The sequence below is a fragment of the Labeo rohita genome, chromosome 3 (genome assembly GCF_022985175.1).
Source record: "Labeo rohita strain BAU-BD-2019 chromosome 3, IGBB_LRoh.1.0, whole genome shotgun sequence".
NCBI classification, from domain to species: Eukaryota; Metazoa; Chordata; class Actinopteri; order Cypriniformes; family Cyprinidae; genus Labeo; species Labeo rohita.
Genome location: NC_066871.1, coordinates 53,926,793 through 53,944,227, shown reverse-complemented (window position 1 = coordinate 53,944,227; position 17,435 = coordinate 53,926,793). Strand labels below are relative to the sequence as shown.

The following is a 17,435-nucleotide window of genomic DNA, read 5'->3' as shown; positions in this document are numbered from 1 at the left end:
TATAAAACCGCACTTATGATCTATTTAGAAGTTGCCATGGCAATAGGCCGGGGGCCCCCACACAAAAAAGAGTGATGTGTATGTACCAAATGTGTGACTTATATGGACATGCAAGGAGGAGACTTTGTGATGCTTATGGCAGATTATAAAGTGCCAGTGCTTGATCTTCTTCCTTGCCACACCTCGGGTGAAAACTTTCTCGCTGTTATTTTGAATTTATGGCTTATGAGTTATTGTTATAATAAACCAAAACCATTTCAAATGGTGATTTGATTTAACCTCTCTTAAAACATGACTCAGAGTGTTTTATTTATTATAACCTATTATCTGAACCTGAAAGAATTCCTTCAAAGCCCCAAGTGACCGGACCAGCTGATCCAGTCAGGACAACTTCAGAGAACATAGAACGGTAGACTACGCACACGACTCATCAGGTGAGAGCTGTTTCAATAGCAATGGATCTGGCTTACTATGATGGTGAAAATATTGTTGAGGTAGTTTAGTAACGGGGTGGAATATTCGCTGGAAACACAACAGTAATAATGAGATACTTTCTCAGAATTATGTCTCAGTATCTCACAATAATGTAAACATTTGGAAGCAAACAACAAATTGTCCCATCAAATCTCTTGTCACAGTGTAAACACTTGATTGTGTTGTTTAAGGTTTCCTGATTGCATGAAATCTTTCCCGCACTGATCACATGTGATCATGTGATCTCTCCAGTATGAACTCTCATGTGAATCTGAAGACTTTTGTTTGTATGAGAAGCTCCTTCGATTACATGAATGTGACTTTTCTCCAGTGTGAATCTTCTTGTGCTCCTTAAGGTGAATTTTTTGTATAAAGCTTTTTCTGCACTGATCACACGTGAACGGTTTCTCACCAGTGTGAATCCTCTTGTGAAGTTTAAGACGATGTTTGCATGTGAAACTCTTTCCGCACTGAGTGCAGGTGAAAGATTTCTTGGCTCCTCTTTTCTTCAAAAATGTCTTCAAAAGTGACTCAAAGGCTTCTTTCCAGTTTTGTCATGATGTTTCTCCTCCACTTCACTCAATTTTTCACTTTCCTCATTCTCTTCCATCAGCTCTAAAATAAAAGAAAAGTGTAGCTTCATTTTCAGTAAATCAAAATAATTCAAAGACAGAAACATGAAAGGACATGAAAGTAAGCCCTGATGTAACAAAGTAAAAAAACTGCAATAAAATACGACACTTTGATGCCTTTTAATGCATTATACATCCCTGAAACTTTCCATAAACAAGGTACTTCAATCTTTATCTAATTATTTTTTAAAACATTATAGGCACAAATCACACATTTCTGTAGTGAGAACTATTTAATCACAATGTAGTAAACTATATATTGAAAATGTCCAAAACTGTAATAACATGTTTGGAAAAGAATTGTGAAGCAGATATAAAATATACATAAAATAAAAGAGGCAAACTAAGACTGACCTGATGTTGCCACTCATTCTTACAGTTTCTCAAACCTCCATTTACTGACCATTTGTTAAAAATACCTCCAAAAAGAACATGTTGTATGTATGTACCCATTTTAACTGTTTTCCCTAAATCTGATGAAGTGCTTAAAGCTCTTCCTGATGATTTGTTGCTCATCTGCGCTTGTAAACTGATGGGAATATTCCAGCATTTATTGCTGAACTACTGTGGGAGGAGCTTCACTGATTATGTGTTGCAGCGGGCAGAGCTTCATTGCCAGTGAACACATGGGAGGAGGAGCTTATCTGCCAAAATCAAAATACATCACTGAGTTACTGAGTTTGTTCTTATAGTAATGGACAGCAGAAAATAAATAACGTAAGGCAAATTCTTTCAGGTATAAATAATGGTAAGAAAAGCATATAAAGGTTGAAAGCAAATAAATGCATGAATGTGGATGTGGTTTTAAAAGTACAGGCTAATTGTTTTGTTTGTTTGTTTGTTTTAGTATTATTATTTTTTGGATCTCTTAATACATTGTGAGAACTTGGTAGATGGGTAACTATTATATCTGTAGGGACTATTAGACATATACATACATATATTATAGCCTAATCAATGTTATATTTATTAATTTGTTGTTTATAAATATTAATAATATATCTGCATAATAAATAATCCTATCTGCCATACACAATGTATGGCATTTGAAAAGTTGTAAAAGTTTGAAATGATTTAAATAAAAATAGAACAAATAACTACACAATAATTAGCATCATAATTTTAGTAGTAAATAAATTAAACATAAATCCCATTCCTGCAGAATTGTCAAAAATGTGATTACTGGTTCAGAATTACTCATTAAGTCACACCAACATATACTCAAGAGTTCTTTAGAAATAAATAATCAAATGTAAATTAATAATAATGTTTTCTGTCCTCATACTCAAGCTTGTGTTTTTGCTTATCAAATCAAAACCATAATGTTGACACCACTGAAACAAGCTTTAAGTGGCCATTTACAGGAGATCTGAAGACATCAGAATAATAAATGAGGTGAAAACATGAAATATTGACATGAAATAAAGAGTCTTTTCAGCAGTTCTGTTAATATTGATGAGCCTCAGACTATCAACACTCATTCAACAAGACATTCAGGATCATCAACAGATCATCTCACTTTATTTTGAGTGTTTAATGTTAGAAACACATTATTTGAGTCAGGATATATAATAAAAGCCTATACATCTGCTCTACTGAAAGATAATACTGATATTTCTCACAGTATAAAATGAATAAACCATCAATAATACAAAAACAAACACTAATGTTGGCCTACAGCACCATATGCATGTCTAAACTAAATAGTTTAATTTTCTAATAACTACAATCATTGCAATAAAGTCATAAGATCATTAACATTTTACATTTTTGTAAGTACAGAAACAGACAATGATCATAAAACATGCTCAAATAAGGAGCACCACAGCAATATTTAATGTTTTAGCATCAAATTATATTTATATTTCGCTATATTAACATTTATGTATAGATTTAAAATAATGTCTCACATGGCTCATTATTGGCTTGGTGTAACGTTAGCAGTCTCTGTTTCAGTATATTTTGACAAAGTAACAGATTTGATCTGCCAAAGATGTCACAAGAGTTGAAATAAGACTGCAGCAGTAACACTTGAGACTGATTCCCATCAATTCCCCTCACAGATCGCAAACTTTTGACATTCGTTCATGACCCAAGCTACAGCACTTACATAAATACACAACAAAGGTGTTACCAAACATTTATTTACAGCTATTTACAAAACGTAAAAAAAAAAGATGAAGAATAAAACAAAACAGTACATATAAATAAAGTTACAATTTACATTAAATTTACAATTAATGATATCTCCATTAGAAATAAAGAATGACACTGAACTCTGAACTGGATTCCTGCCAGAACTCACAAGAGTTTGAACAAACCATCAGTGCTGATTATGTTTGTGACTCCACTGAATGAGGCCGAGTTTCTTAATTGCTTCCAGCCTCCTGATCTTCAGTCTTCATAAGGGCTTTCATTTCATGTGACTCTGTGTTCTGGTTTGATCCAGTGGCTGGAGGTTCATCAGATCCTGCTGCAGTCTGAGTTCAGAACAGGACATGTATTTTAAACAATCTTTCTGCTGTGGGACATCAGTTTAATATGAAATGAACAGTATCTTTATATTGCAGGTCTCATACTATATAAAGACGCTTACCTGAGGACTCTGATCCTGCTGTGATCTGCTGTCTGGAGTCTGATTATTCCTTGCAGCATTCTGTGCTCAGGATAAGACATGGATTTCAAACAATATTTGCAGAGGATCTTTATGATTTTTATTATTATTATTATTATTATTATTTAAAATTACTACAATGTAATAACTAAATATGAATTCAAAAGACTCAATTCAAACCAATGCAACATTAAATATGGCACTAACCTGAGAAGTCTGCAGACATGTAATTTTGGAAATCACTGTGTGTTCAGAGCAAAATGAGAAAAGATATTCAGTGGATTATTTATAATCTGTTTAAGCACAGAAAATACAAACATCAAACTGTAAAATGGCTGGTTGGTTTTAATATGAACAAAATTAAACTGACCAGCAAAGGTCCCCCTTTCACAGAATACTGACAGCACCTGCAACGTGTCATACCTGTGTCTCATTCTTTTCTGTGGCATTTATTTATATCACTCTTTGCATCATTCTTCAGTAGCAGAGAATTTGTAAAAACTAGATTATTTTATATCGTTACATTATATGGGCGTGACCTAATGGTAAGAGAGTCGGACTTATAACCCAAAGGCTGTGGGATCGAGTTTTGGTACCAGCAGGGATTGTAGGTGGGGGGAAATAATGACCAGCACTCTCTTTCACCTCCAACACCATCTTAATATAATTAAATTGCAGATCTTAAATGAAATATATATTCACAATATTTTTATTTGTGTCAAAATGTTATTTTGCTACCATTACATCCGAGGATACATTTTTGATGTGTTGATGTGCAATGCATGAAATCTCTCTAACACAAATATGTATTTTAAAACAAAATTGCCACTTTTAACAGTGCACATATTGTTTTCACCCTAGAGAATACAAATAAGCAGGCATTTACTAATTTATTGGTATTTAATGTTTATTTTTACTGTAGGTGGACACTACTCACCACCGCAAATGAAGAATGACTCGTTTGCATTTGGCTTCTTGTTAAGTCTTGCTTATCATTGCACATCACTTTAAGCTTTTCCTGAACACTCTCTTCTCTTGTTTGAGATCTTTTCCTTCCATATGGATTTCTCCTGGTTGCTCTTTTTGGATTTGTTTGCTGTATTGTCTTTGCTACACGTAAAAATCCTGTCATAATTTACTTATCATTGTGATGTTCAAAATGATTTTGTCCCTCCCACTGAACATAAACTTTTATAAGCCAAATATGAACTAGTGGTATATTAAAGTTGAAAAAACTGATCTTTGAACGATAAAAAAAAGGGACAGGGACAAACCACTTTCAAACTCACAAAATGGAAAAAATACTTAAAAATGAGTCCATACACTCTAAAAACTAAAGGTGCTTCACGATACCATAGAAGAACCTTGTCTAAATGGTTCCATAAAGAACCTTTAACATCTGAAGAACCTTTCTGTTTTACAAAAGGTTCTTTGTGGCAAAATAAGGTTCTTCAGATTATAAAAAGGTAAGAAAAGGATGTTTTTTCAAAGAACCTTTGACTGAACGGTTCTTTGTGGAACCAAAACTGGTTCTTCTATGGCATCACTGTGAAGAACCTTTTAAAGCACCTTCATTTTTAAGAGTGTATGTCTCATGCCGTCAGGCTTGAGTGTAGGAAGGAGCCGTAGGACAAGGAAATATAACAAACTGGGCTGGCTTTAATCAGAAAATCCAACAAGGGTACAGGAACAACATAGTAACACACTCACATAACATTAAGGTCAGACAAAAACCACAGAACGGAATCCAACTTATAAAGGGGTGCTAATGATACAAAGACAGGTGTGGGTAATTAACCAATAAAGACATTACAAGAAACGGAACAGGAAAGACCTTATAAGGGCACGGAAGGGCGAAACCAACAAAACAGTCCACAGGGGTGTGACACATTTCAGGTCTTCTGAGGCTATATGATAGCTTTGTGTAAAGAACAGACCAAGACTGACTGTGAATAACAACTTAAATGTGACCCAAAACCAGTCATAAGGATCAATTTTGCAAAATTGAGATTTATACATAATCTGAAAGCTGAATAAATAAGATTTCCATTGATGTATGGTTTGTTAGGATAGGACAATATTTGAGATGTATCTCAATATAATATATTGAGACACAACTATTTGAAAATCTGTAATCTGAGGGTGCAAACAAAACAAAATATTGAGAAAATCACCTTTAAAGTTGTCCAAATAAAGTTCTTAACAATGTGTATTACTAATCAAAAATTAAGTTTTGATATATTTACAGTAGGAATTTTAAAAAATATCTTCATGGAACATGATCTTTACTTAATATCCTAATGATTTTTGGCATCAAAGAAAAATCAATAATTTTGACCCATACAATGTATTTTTGGCTATTGCTACAAATATACTACAGCAACTTAAGCATGGTTTTGTGGTTCAGGGTCACAAATGTCAGTTGACAAGCTCAGATACTGTCACTGAATAAGCAAAGACATGTATGGCTTTAGACTGACATGAGAGTTAGCATTTGATGATGTGTTTTTAATTTCAACTGTCTGTTTAACTGACTGTCTGAAATTATAATAAATGTGGATTTATACTTACAGGGTTCAAATACTAGTAAAATTAGCAGGGGTAAAAGACAGAGGCATTCAGAGGAAAATACAACGATCCTCAGATCTCCCAATGCTCCTTTCCCATGAACTGAGAATATAAATATTATGGATAATACATTACTATGTAAACAATGGTGCTTGAGGAAAGAATTTAATCCTAACAACATAAACAATTATTGTTCATAGTCATGATTTAGTGTGAAAAGAAAAAAAAGAGAGAAAGTGACGATGTATTATCATGAATGGTGACCCATACTCGAAATTGGTCAACTGCATTTATTCCATCATGTGTGCATTAATTATGAGTGTGTATTAATTGCTCCACATAAATATACTAGTGCATAACTTGTAGTGACCAAAGCATGATTTCTCAGTCACTTTTCTGGACACCCTTACAGTGAATTCAATAGTGCTCCAAAGATGAGATGGTATGGTTTGATACTATGATGATTTACTTTATTTTCAGAAAGAAAAAAAAAAAAAAAAACAAAAAAAAAGAAAGAAGGTAACAAACAAGAAGCAATTAGTATATTGGCCTTATCCACAAACAAACTTATAAACGTCAAATGAAACCTTACATCTGCTGGCCTCTTCCACAGTTCCAGAGCTCATTAGGTTATTTACTAGAGACCCAACATTTAAACAATCTTTTGTGACAGTCCTTCGCCAGCAGGTGTCACTATATTGACAAATAATGGCTCATACATAACTAGTATATAAATATACTTAAGAACAATTTGATCAGAAGACAGGTGATCTCTGTGGTGTGATTACAATGTGTTTGTTATGGTGCTCTTTAAGAGAAAGGGGCTGGATAGTCAAGAGAGAGGAGAGGGAGAAATAAAAGTTTGGCTTATAAGACAACACATTCGATGGGCCTGCTCTCTTTTGTTTAATAACATGACAATTTCAACTTTAAGGTGAACAGGAATCATGTTTATAATATATATGTTGTTTCCATAAATTAATTATAGAAATGTTTTAACTCAGTTTAATTAGATGAAATTCGGTTCACCCACCTGTTTTCAGTATCAGTTCAGTCATCAGTACTCCAGCATTCAGTAACACAAGAACAACTGATCCGAACAGGTACACAGGAACAAACGTAGGGAAACCTGTGCGTTTGACTGATAAAATTTAATGTCATCATTTAGTATAAATAGAGATAAAATTAAACATTTAATAAAATGTTAAAATGAGAAAAACATCAGTATTAAACAACAGATCAAACTACTGGTTCTTCATTCAGTCAGTCTCCACATACAGTTGTTGTAATATCTTTCTGATTTATTTCTTTAATTTCTTCAGAGACTGACAGACTACAACCATTCACTCTTCTACTGCTCATCTGAGACGGACTGATTGCAAGTACTGAAAGTGTCTTTTGATAGTATTTATTTTTCAAGATTTCTCTTCTTTTACTGCTTTACAGTGTGACAGTATTTAACTGTTAATTACTAGACTAAATATCTTTTAACTATAGTTTATAGAAGTAAGATAGGACTTCATAAGGCTAAAGAAAGTGTCTTCCAGTTCAAGCAAAAATAATGTAAACAAAAATAGCCATCTTGTAGATAAATGTGATTTTTCAACATATCACAAGGTTATTTGCGCAATATGAGGGGGGTGAATACTTACCATACACACCTTCAAAACAGGATTTTCACAACATTGTGAACATTATTCTATAACATTATGAAAACAAACAAACAGATGCCTGAACTTTCGTAAAGACAAAAAAACAGAGGGTTTGAAGACAACAAACTATTGTGTTAGTAGAACAACAGGAGAGTAAGATGATCAAAGCAGATGATAAATACTGTACCCGTATCATTAAATGACCGGTCAAACATCCACACTGTCCAGAGTAACTGAAGAAATCCAATCACACAAGCCCATCCAATACGATCTGTGCATGGAATATTAAAAGAAAAATATGACCTTCATAACTGTCAGTGTTTCTTCAAAGTGACATCACAAATAAGAAATAAACTTTCAAGACACATTTCAAGATGAATTTTCACGTTTTGTTTGTTTTTCAGAACTTATTTTAATATTATTTCTGTTCTATGGATTTTGTTTCTTTATCACGTTTCCTTCCTGTGTTATGTGAGTTATTCACTATAGTTACTGATTAAGTTCATTATCAGCGTCTTGTTTTGTTGCTCATTTTCTTATTATCCTTGTGTGTTTATAGCCATTTGTTTGCTTAGTTCTTTTTTGTACAGTTAATAAAGACTCTGTATTCAGTCTCCACCATCCCTGGACAATACTCAAATCTTTCAATTCTTAATATATTTACAAATATGATCTCACCTTTCTCACTTTCCAGAGCCATGATGTAGAAATAGACCATAGCAGCATTCATCAATAACATCATCATTAACCACACTTATCTCCTGACAAGGGGTGAACCTGAAAAAAAAATATGATTAATAAACACATTTAAACCAAGTACATAATAAACATGTGTTTATTTATTATTTATTATGAGTTTGTATGTTAACACTAACTGAACTAAATGACCAAAAACATGATCATCAGTAAGACAGAAATCACTGAAGAACTGGAGGATTTATTTCTCCTGAATATTCAAATATTCCTCATCTCATTCAACATTATCTAACACTCAAATTCCAGACTATTGTCATAGTGAACCAAGAGACAGTGAAAGTCATAAATGCATCAAGATTGTAGTGACATTTATGGATTATATATTGGTCATGTTATAATGCATGTTTTATGCATGTATAACAGGAATCACAATCACTTACAGCCCATCTCTTTCCCACATGTGTTGTCCCAATTGTATCTTGTCACTGTTGTCAGTACTGGTAAAACTGCAACAATGAAGAATCCTAGAAACAGGAGAGTGATAATGTTAATGTAGATACTGCACATTAATGACAGACACATTGTTTGTTTTTTTTTAATTTATTTATTTATTTATTTATTTTGTGTAAATGTAATTTACTGATTAAAGACATAAAGATGTCAGTCATCAGTGCTAAAAATACATACAGTTCAGTTATATACAAGAGTAGCAACCTCAATCTATAACTGAACTAACACAGTAAAACATTCAGGACTTGCAAATGTATTTTGAACATCAGTGAAACAGACATATAAGTCCATTAACTGATGTTTTAGATCCCAAGCTTCTTGTACCAGTTTTGTAGCCTGAACATGACTGTGCTAACTGAGCTCAGTCAGGGGGCCTGCAGAAGAACATAAAGAGGCCCGGAGAAGAGTGTAATTTGTAATCAGGTTAGTTTACCATCATGACCACGTATGTAAAAAGGCATGTGGGAGAATAATTAAGTTCTGAATAAGCAGTATTCTGCTGTGTTTCCTGAGTAAAATCTATACATTGTATGGGGGTAGAAGGACTATGTCGAACACGCCTTGTGGAAACAACTGTATAAAAGGTTGTGCAGGCACAGATTCTGAAGATGCTCTGCTGAGTTTCTCGGCTTCGTTGTCTCTGACAATAAAGTCTATCTTCTGGCATCAAAACCTCAAGACTTCGAGTGATTTCTCACGGAAGCAACAGAAGCCACCACAGAAGTTGCCTTTTTTTCATTACGGTCACTTTGGTAACAGGTGCTATTCACAGCTATTGCAAGAATAGAATAGTCCTAAGGAATTGACTTTGGTTCCTTCATGTCAGGTGTTGCATTAGCATAGACATTTCAAGAGTCACACCTGTTAGTAAATCAAGTTGTCAGTCTTGAACAGAGACTGTGTGAATGCAGCCAAATTATAAAATATAATCAGTCAGAGCTGTGGCCAGATTTCACTTTGTGCTCCCTGTATGTTTCCAATATCTGCCCTTGTTTTAAAGTGTCAGCTGCTGACAGGTCTGGTAAGATGAGAATTGCTCTGCCATCATATTGCTGGGGGTTTTATCTTGCTTCCATTATATGTTCTGATTGAAAGGGTATCTGATTTAAAGTTACTGCATACTTAAAATTACATTAATAAAGAGTTGAATGGAGTGCTTACTACAAGTGTGGACTGAGTTCAAAACCAGATCTGTTTTACTTGAATACTGTATTCTTCTATTATTCCTCCTAAATTAATCCATATAGTTTATAGCTGAACTCACCTCCACTGGCAGATCCAAAGGCATAAAACACAAGGATGAATTGCAATGAAGGCAGAATATCAAAGCTTAATTCAGCCAGAAAACCAATTATAACACATATCCGTTCACTGAGCTTTCCAAAGATTACAGCCAATGCTATAATATAAAGAAAGAATAAACACACACACACACACACACACACAAACATTCTTAAAATATGAAAATAATGACATTTCCCCATCTACCAGTTACAGCTTTGATTCAATATGAACAACAATTGCTTTAAAAAGAGGCTAATGATGTGTGACTGATATTTGATTTGTTGTCTGATTTGTAATTTATTAAATTACTGCATTTGTTCATAAAAATGAAAAAGGGAATCAAATGTATTTAAATAAAGGATGTATATAGCTGTGACTTAACTTCACATAACATATCCTGATGTTACAGTTTTTTAGATTGAGTGCCTGAAACAAACATTGCTAATCTGATAAACCACCATTTGATAGCACACACGTCACTAATGTGTGTGGAATATTTACCTGCAATGACAATGAAGAGCCATGGCAGAAGCACTATTACAAACAGGACTATTATCATGATTCTGTCAAATTCTGCAAAATTCAGACTTTTTTCCCAGGCATTTTTAAAAAGAACTGGAAAAAGACAGGGATAAAAATAATCAACAATTTCCAAAAGAAGCACAGCCAAATTATAAAACATAATGTTCATGTTACAAATGCATTTTATCCAAAGTGCCTTAGTTACAATAATCTTCATTTTACTGACAGTTTCTCTGCAGCAATGTGGGTTCAGAGTGTTAACCAAAGCTGCTTACAGCAGCTTTGACAGTTGTATGGTGTTCATGTTACTCTCAGACTGTTTATGGGTCTGATGGACCTACAACACTATTAGACCTTTACAGCCAAGAAGAAAACTTTTATAAAATACTTACTAATCAATACCTATATGCTGACACACTTGTTGTTACAAATCATGTGTATGTGTGTGAAATGCAACAGTTGAGAGGTATTTAATGTTTTCGAGGGGGCAGGGTGATTGATTTTCTACTGAAATTTGAGTCATATCTGATATGAGAGATCTGGTGAAAAAATAACTGGATCGACCATTGTAATTCTATTTTTAAGGTCTTACATACAATTGTAGAGAGTAAAATACTTTCCTAAAATTATACTGTGTGGTAGTGAAGTACAGTTACTAAAATATTTTACATCACTGTTCATGATACTGATTGTTAATTGGTATTTAGATTTGCTTACCTGAATAAATAACAGTTGAGAAAAGAAAATATTCTAACATCAGTAGAGCAGCGTTGCCTGTAAAACAGAAAGAAAAAAAAAAATGATTTTTACAATATCATTAATATCAATATAACGAAAAATAAATGTCATTAAACACTCTACAAAGGCCATTTTATTCAGCTGCTTTCTTTTGGCGTTTCAGTGATAAAGACTTGTGAAACATTAATATCTTGATATTATGATTAATTTAACTTTTCTTCTTCTGGTAAACTGACAAACATCAGAAGTGAATCATACCTGTAAAACCTGGAGCACCTGAAAGCAACATGTGAGGTCTCAGAAAATAAAGAGTGCAACAAGCAACTGTCTCATTCAGAGATCCTGAAACAAAAACAGACATTAAAAATATGAATTTATTGTCATATTAACAGATAAAACAGCTGAGGCGCCACTATGTGAGGACACTGTAACATGTAAATGGAGTTAAGCTGATGAATGTACACTCTTTAAAATAAAGGTGCGTCATGATGCCATAGAAGAACCTTTTTTGTCTAAATGGTTCCATAAAGAACCTTTAACATCTGAAGAGTCTTTCTGTTTATCAAAAGATTCTTTGTGGCGAAAGAAGGTTCTTTAGATTATAAAAAAGGTACAAAAGAAATGGTTCTTTAAAAGGACGTGACGCCAAGTACGGTGACCCATACTCGGAATTTGTGCTCTGCATTTAACCCATCCAAGTGCACACACACAGTAGTGAGAAGTGATCAAACACACACACACCCGGAGCAGTGGGCAGCCATATTGCTATCACTGCAGTGCCCGGGGAGCAGTTGGGAGATCGGTGCCTTGGTCAAGGGACTCACCTCAGTCGTGGTGTTGAGAGCGCTGGTTATTCACTCCCACCACCTTCAATCCCTGCCGGACATGGAACTCAAACCTGCAACCTTTTGACTACAATCCCGACTCCCTAACCATTAGGCCACGGCTGCCCCCTTAAAGACCCTTTGACTGAATGGGTCTTTGTGGAACTACAAATGGTTCTTATGGCATCGTTGTGAAGAACCTTTTAAAGCACCTTTATTTTTAAGAGTGTACTGAATAAGAGCAAATAAATCACATATGAACTGGAACTAAAACACTCACCTTCGGTAACACCCCAGAGGACAAAAGCAATAAATAAAAAAATATTTGGACAAATGACTAGAGACATCTGAAGAAGGAAATCTGAGGGGCAGAAAAAAAGTGAATCAAACATTTCACAATTTAGTTAGCATTTCAAGCCATAATAATAATAATAATAACAATAATAATAATAATAATAATAATAATTATTATTATTATTATTATTATTATTTCCCAATAAAAGTGTATAAAAAAAGACTATGATGTAAAACTAAGCTTGAGAAACACACCATCATTTTGTGATCTGCAGTAGATCAGACAGCAGAGCAGCAGTGCAGATCCAGATGCAGCAATACAGAGAATCAACACCATTATGTGTAAAACAGAAAAACCTGGGGGAAAAAAGAGAGTATTTAGTGCTAGTAGTATTCACTCTGAGCTCATGATTGTCAAACACATCAAATCTGCTCTGCACTGTAGTGCCAATTTATGTTGTAATGCTGCAATCTTACTCAAATTAGTTTAAACAAAGTAACCCTGATGAGTATTTAGCCCAATCTTTTTCTTTTATTGAAAATCATCTGACATGTTTCATTGTTTTGAATTTAATGAACTTGTTTGTTTTCATTTAGATGAACTTAAATTTAACTAAAACTGGGCTGATGATTTCTATTTCCCAGCATGCTTTGCCATGGCTCTCGAAAGAGAGAGTTTATGCTAAAATTGAGTTTATTTTCTAAAATATGAGTATTAAACACACACACACACACACATGTTGTGTTTCCATGTTTTATGGGTCATTCCATAGGCGTAATGGTTTTTATACTGTACAAACCGTATTTTCTATCACCCTACACCTAAACCTAGTCCTCACAGGAGACTGTGCACACTTTTACTTTCTCAAAAAAACTCATTCTGTATGATTTATAAGCCTGTTTCCTCATGGGGACCTTACAAATGTCCCCACAAGATCAACATTTACTGGTATTACTATCCTTGTGGGGACATTTGGTCCCATAACGTGATGAATACCAGGTGCACACACACACACACACACACACTCACACAAACACTCACACACACACTCACACACACACACACACACACACACACATATTTTATACATCTCCTCAACCACCACCAGTGTGCAGCATCCACCTGGATTTATATAACCGCTTACAGTGTTTTATTTATCACTATTTTGACCTTTTTGACTGTCTGTATGGTCTAAATTAAAATGTATTCATTGTTATCAAACTATTTTTATCATCTGCTGATTGTTCATGCAATATAAATAATGTTCTTCAAACCATGATGCAAATCCTAAAACATCTTTTTTAAGCATAAATAATTTCCTGACCAACTAAAAAAGGACCATAAATGTCTATACTGTAAACCAAATCTTTACATAACAAAATAAATAACTGAAATTTGTGTATGATCCCGTGCATCTTATTTATCTGTTACTCACCCATTTGTTCCACGATTACAGTCGTGTTGGCTGATAAATCTCCAGCAAACACCTTACACATGTAAACTCCTTTATCCTCAGTTCTGACGCTCTTCAGTCTGAGAGAGAAGTTTCCTTTGGGGATTTCAGCAGTGAAGAACTCAACTCTGTCTCTGTATCGCTCATCTGATGAATCTGATAAAGTCTCATTGTTTTGGAAGACCAGAACCAGGATGTTTTCATCTTCATCTGTTTTCTTCCATGAAACCTCTTCAAAGTCTTCAGGTGTGATGTGAGAGTCTACAGAGCAGCTCAGAGTGACGTCTTCACCCACAGATGCAGATATGGAGTGACTTGATCCTGATACTAGCAGACGCTCTGAATATGTAAATAAACAGTTAACAATATCATAGTGTGGAATCTATGTCCAGTATTACCTTGTTGCTGTTGTTGTAAAATTGTACTGAAAATGACAGGAGGATGTGATCCATACTCACCAACATCTTTTATTTCAACCACAGTTTCTCCAGATTCTTGCTGAATGTAAGCATTACATTTATAATGTCCTTCATCTTCAGCTGTCAGATTGTCCAGACGGAGAGAGAAGTTTCTACGCTGAATCTCTTCAGTAAAGAAATGAGCTCTATCCTGATAATTGTGATGCTGGGATTCTGCTCGACTCTCACCATCTTGAAACAGATGAACTAAAGTGTCTGAGTCTGTTCTTCTCCATTCCACCTCCAGACCCTCCACTGATAAAAGTTGATCAACAGAACAGGGCAAAACCACTGAAGATCCCAGAGGAGCAACCAGAGGACCAGAGGGACCACGCAATGTAAAACCTAAAACATTAAAGTGTTAAGTTCTTCCAAATTCTGTTACATTTTACTTATATATGTTGTTCTAAACACGTATGACCATATGTTGAAAGAAAGTCATACAGAATTACAACATGTGAGTAAATTATGACAGAATTATCATTTTGGTCTGCTTTATAAACATAATTCATTCAATAACAAACACTATAGGTATTATGAAGCAAAAATAAAACAGCAACAAACAACAAAATATATAACAGAAAGGAAATTTAAACAAATCCACACAGTAAAAATGGTTTCAAAGTTTGTTCTGAAAACAGATTTTCCGGTCCTTTAACTGTAAAGAGCAAAATCATTGACAATTTGGGGTAAATTGGAAAGAGACATGTCTTCAGCTGGCAAACTCCTAAATCCATGATCTCTGGTAGAATTAAATATTTTTTCAATTTTAATGTTTAAGCTTATAAATGTATGTTTTGTATTATGAAGCTATAAAGCACTTTTTTATTATTACATAATTGCTCTATAAAGGAATTACTCTACTAAAAAAAAAAAAAAAAAAAAAAAAAAAAACAGCTACAACCAGATTGACCAGACTGGGAGACCAGATAAAACCAGCTACTTACATCTTAAACCAGCGAAGACCAGCCGTTTTTTCAGCAGGGTAATGTGAGGAATACATGCCATTTATTATTATTATTATTATTGTTATGACACGTAGGCCTAATGTTCCTATTTATTAACGATACGAGATAATATGGCCTTAAGAGGTCATTTCCTACATACTGGCTTTCCAAAATAATAAAAAAAAAAAAATACAATAAAAACAATTTAGAAATTTGTTCATAAGCTGTTAATTAAAAAGAAAAGAAAAAAAAGAAAGGACTAATGACGTAAATCAGCCTATCTCTTGTGTAAATGGATAATACATACCATCAGCGATCATCAGCAGCACTGAGATAAAAACACAGTTCGATAGATTCATCTTCAGGTGTAAAAGATACAAAAAAATTGACGAATGAAATAGTCATGTCTGCTATAAATGATGGTAAAAGCGAATTATCGGCGACGCTCGTCAGTTGTGTCGACAGATCAACCTTTACTTTCATTTCTAACCTTTACTTTCACTTTTAAAACTGCCAAGGGTCGAGTCATGTGATCAGAAATAGGCTATTAACCGAGAAAAATATGCATTAGTTTGCAGTTGGAATACTGAGTAGCCTACAACGCCTTAACTTCACATGAAACTTCAAGCTAGAAATATCTATGAAGCCGAAGCCCATCAAATAGAGAGAAAATTATCAATATAGGCGTGTCGTCATAAATTAGCAGAGAAGCTACTACAATTCCCATGATGCACAGTTTTGCTTTACGTAGCACGTGATGGGGTGGGTAATGAAAGAAACCATAGAGATATATAGAATGACTAGATGTCTCGTCATTCTATATATATCTATGAAAGAAACAACAACTTCTGCTTTATTTTTGACAGGGCACATTTATTTATGTTATGTGAAAGACACTCTGCATTTATAGTAATTTTCAACTTGATGACAGCAAACTGACACTAGCTTTGCAATTACACATGCTACAATGTAGCATGTCTTTGGGTTGTTTTGTACTAAAGCGTCTTAAAGCTTTAGTATGTGGACCCAACTGCAGATATTGAGAACACAGAGATAAAGAATCAATCAACTAGGCTACATCAGGCTTTTCTTGAGAGGAAAAAATGAGCAAGACAGAGAAACAAACACAACTTTAATATTATACCCAACAAGGACAAATTGAATTCAAGTGCAATTTGTTGCCTGTTGCCCTCCTTTGTAAGTCGCTTTGGATAAAAGCATCTGCTTAATAACTGAATGTAAATGATTACTAACTAAACAGAACAGGAAACAAAAACAAACAAACTACAAAATATCTATTTATCTATTTAATATATATGACTGTTCTTCAGTCTAGAGAGACAAACAACATAAACAGCTCTTATCAGCATTTCAGCCATTAAATTGATCATAAACAGTTCAATTTTCAAATTAAAATATGATGATTTTCTATTTGATAATTACCACAGAAGTTTAGTTTTGTATATTATCGTACAATAGGAGGAACATAAAGTGTTGAGAACTGTTTTACTTTTATTCTTTTATTTCCGTGTAAGTAAATAAGAGCTCTGTGGAACTAAAACTAATCCAGATGAACCTGTTCTAATTGTAACCCAGTGGAAATGGGGTAATATAATAAATGAATCATAAGTCAGCAATTTGTTAAATTTATTTATTTTCATTTTGTATATTTTTTCCAGTTCTGTAAAAGATATATATATATATATATATATATATATATATATATATATATATATATATATATATGTAACGATATAAAAATGACAGC

The 17,435-nt window shown here is 33.9% G+C and overlaps 2 protein-coding genes across 7 annotated transcripts in view; one reads left to right on the top strand and one right to left on the bottom strand.

The window, feature by feature from the left end:
- The window catches only part of LOC127162791 (uncharacterized), a gene marked incomplete at its 5' end in the record, with an annotated part of 236,588 nt that overhangs the window by 142,802 nt on the left and 76,351 nt on the right, over positions 1–17,435 (top strand). The window lies entirely within an intron of this gene.
- Positions 3,533–16,314, bottom strand: LOC127161926 (junctional adhesion molecule-like). 6 transcript variants are annotated; one of them, XM_051104714.1, is made up of 16 exons: positions 15,975–16,314; positions 14,721–15,065; positions 14,245–14,601; positions 13,064–13,165; positions 12,795–12,875; positions 11,949–12,032; positions 11,670–11,726; positions 10,932–11,045; positions 10,411–10,545; positions 9,077–9,160; positions 8,619–8,717; positions 8,128–8,211; positions 7,322–7,987; positions 3,928–4,127; positions 3,703–3,762; positions 3,533–3,586 (listed from the first exon to the last, which is right to left on the bottom strand). In XM_051104714.1, exons 1-11 carry the CDS (start codon positions 16,024–16,026, stop codon positions 8,695–8,697), a joined length of 1,434 nt encoding a protein of 477 aa, XP_050960671.1. In that variant the 5' UTR covers positions 16,027–16,314; the 3' UTR covers positions 3,533–3,586; positions 3,703–3,762; positions 3,928–4,127; positions 7,322–7,987; positions 8,128–8,211; positions 8,619–8,694. The 6 variants fall into 6 exon arrangements, with proteins under 6 accessions (XP_050960671.1, XP_050960676.1, XP_050960645.1 ...); XM_051104719.1 differs by having other exon boundaries at positions 7,322–7,429; XM_051104688.1 differs by having other exon boundaries at positions 7,322–8,211.

What these genes read in the sequence shown, in the direction of transcription:
- LOC127161926 (XM_051104688.1), bottom strand. Translation starts at nt 16,026, where the DNA reads ATGAATCTATCGAACTGTGTTTTTATCTCAGTGCTGCTGATGATCGCT. An exon ending in CTGCAGATCACAAAATGATG is followed by an intron (nt 12,876 to 13,063) that starts GTGTGTTTCTCA and finishes TCTGCCCCTCAG; the next exon opens with ATTTCCTTCTTCAGATGTCT. An exon ending in GCTCTTCATTGTCATTGCAG is followed by an intron (nt 10,546 to 10,931) that starts GTAAATATTCCA and finishes TTTATATTATAG; the next exon opens with CATTGGCTGTAATCTTTGGA.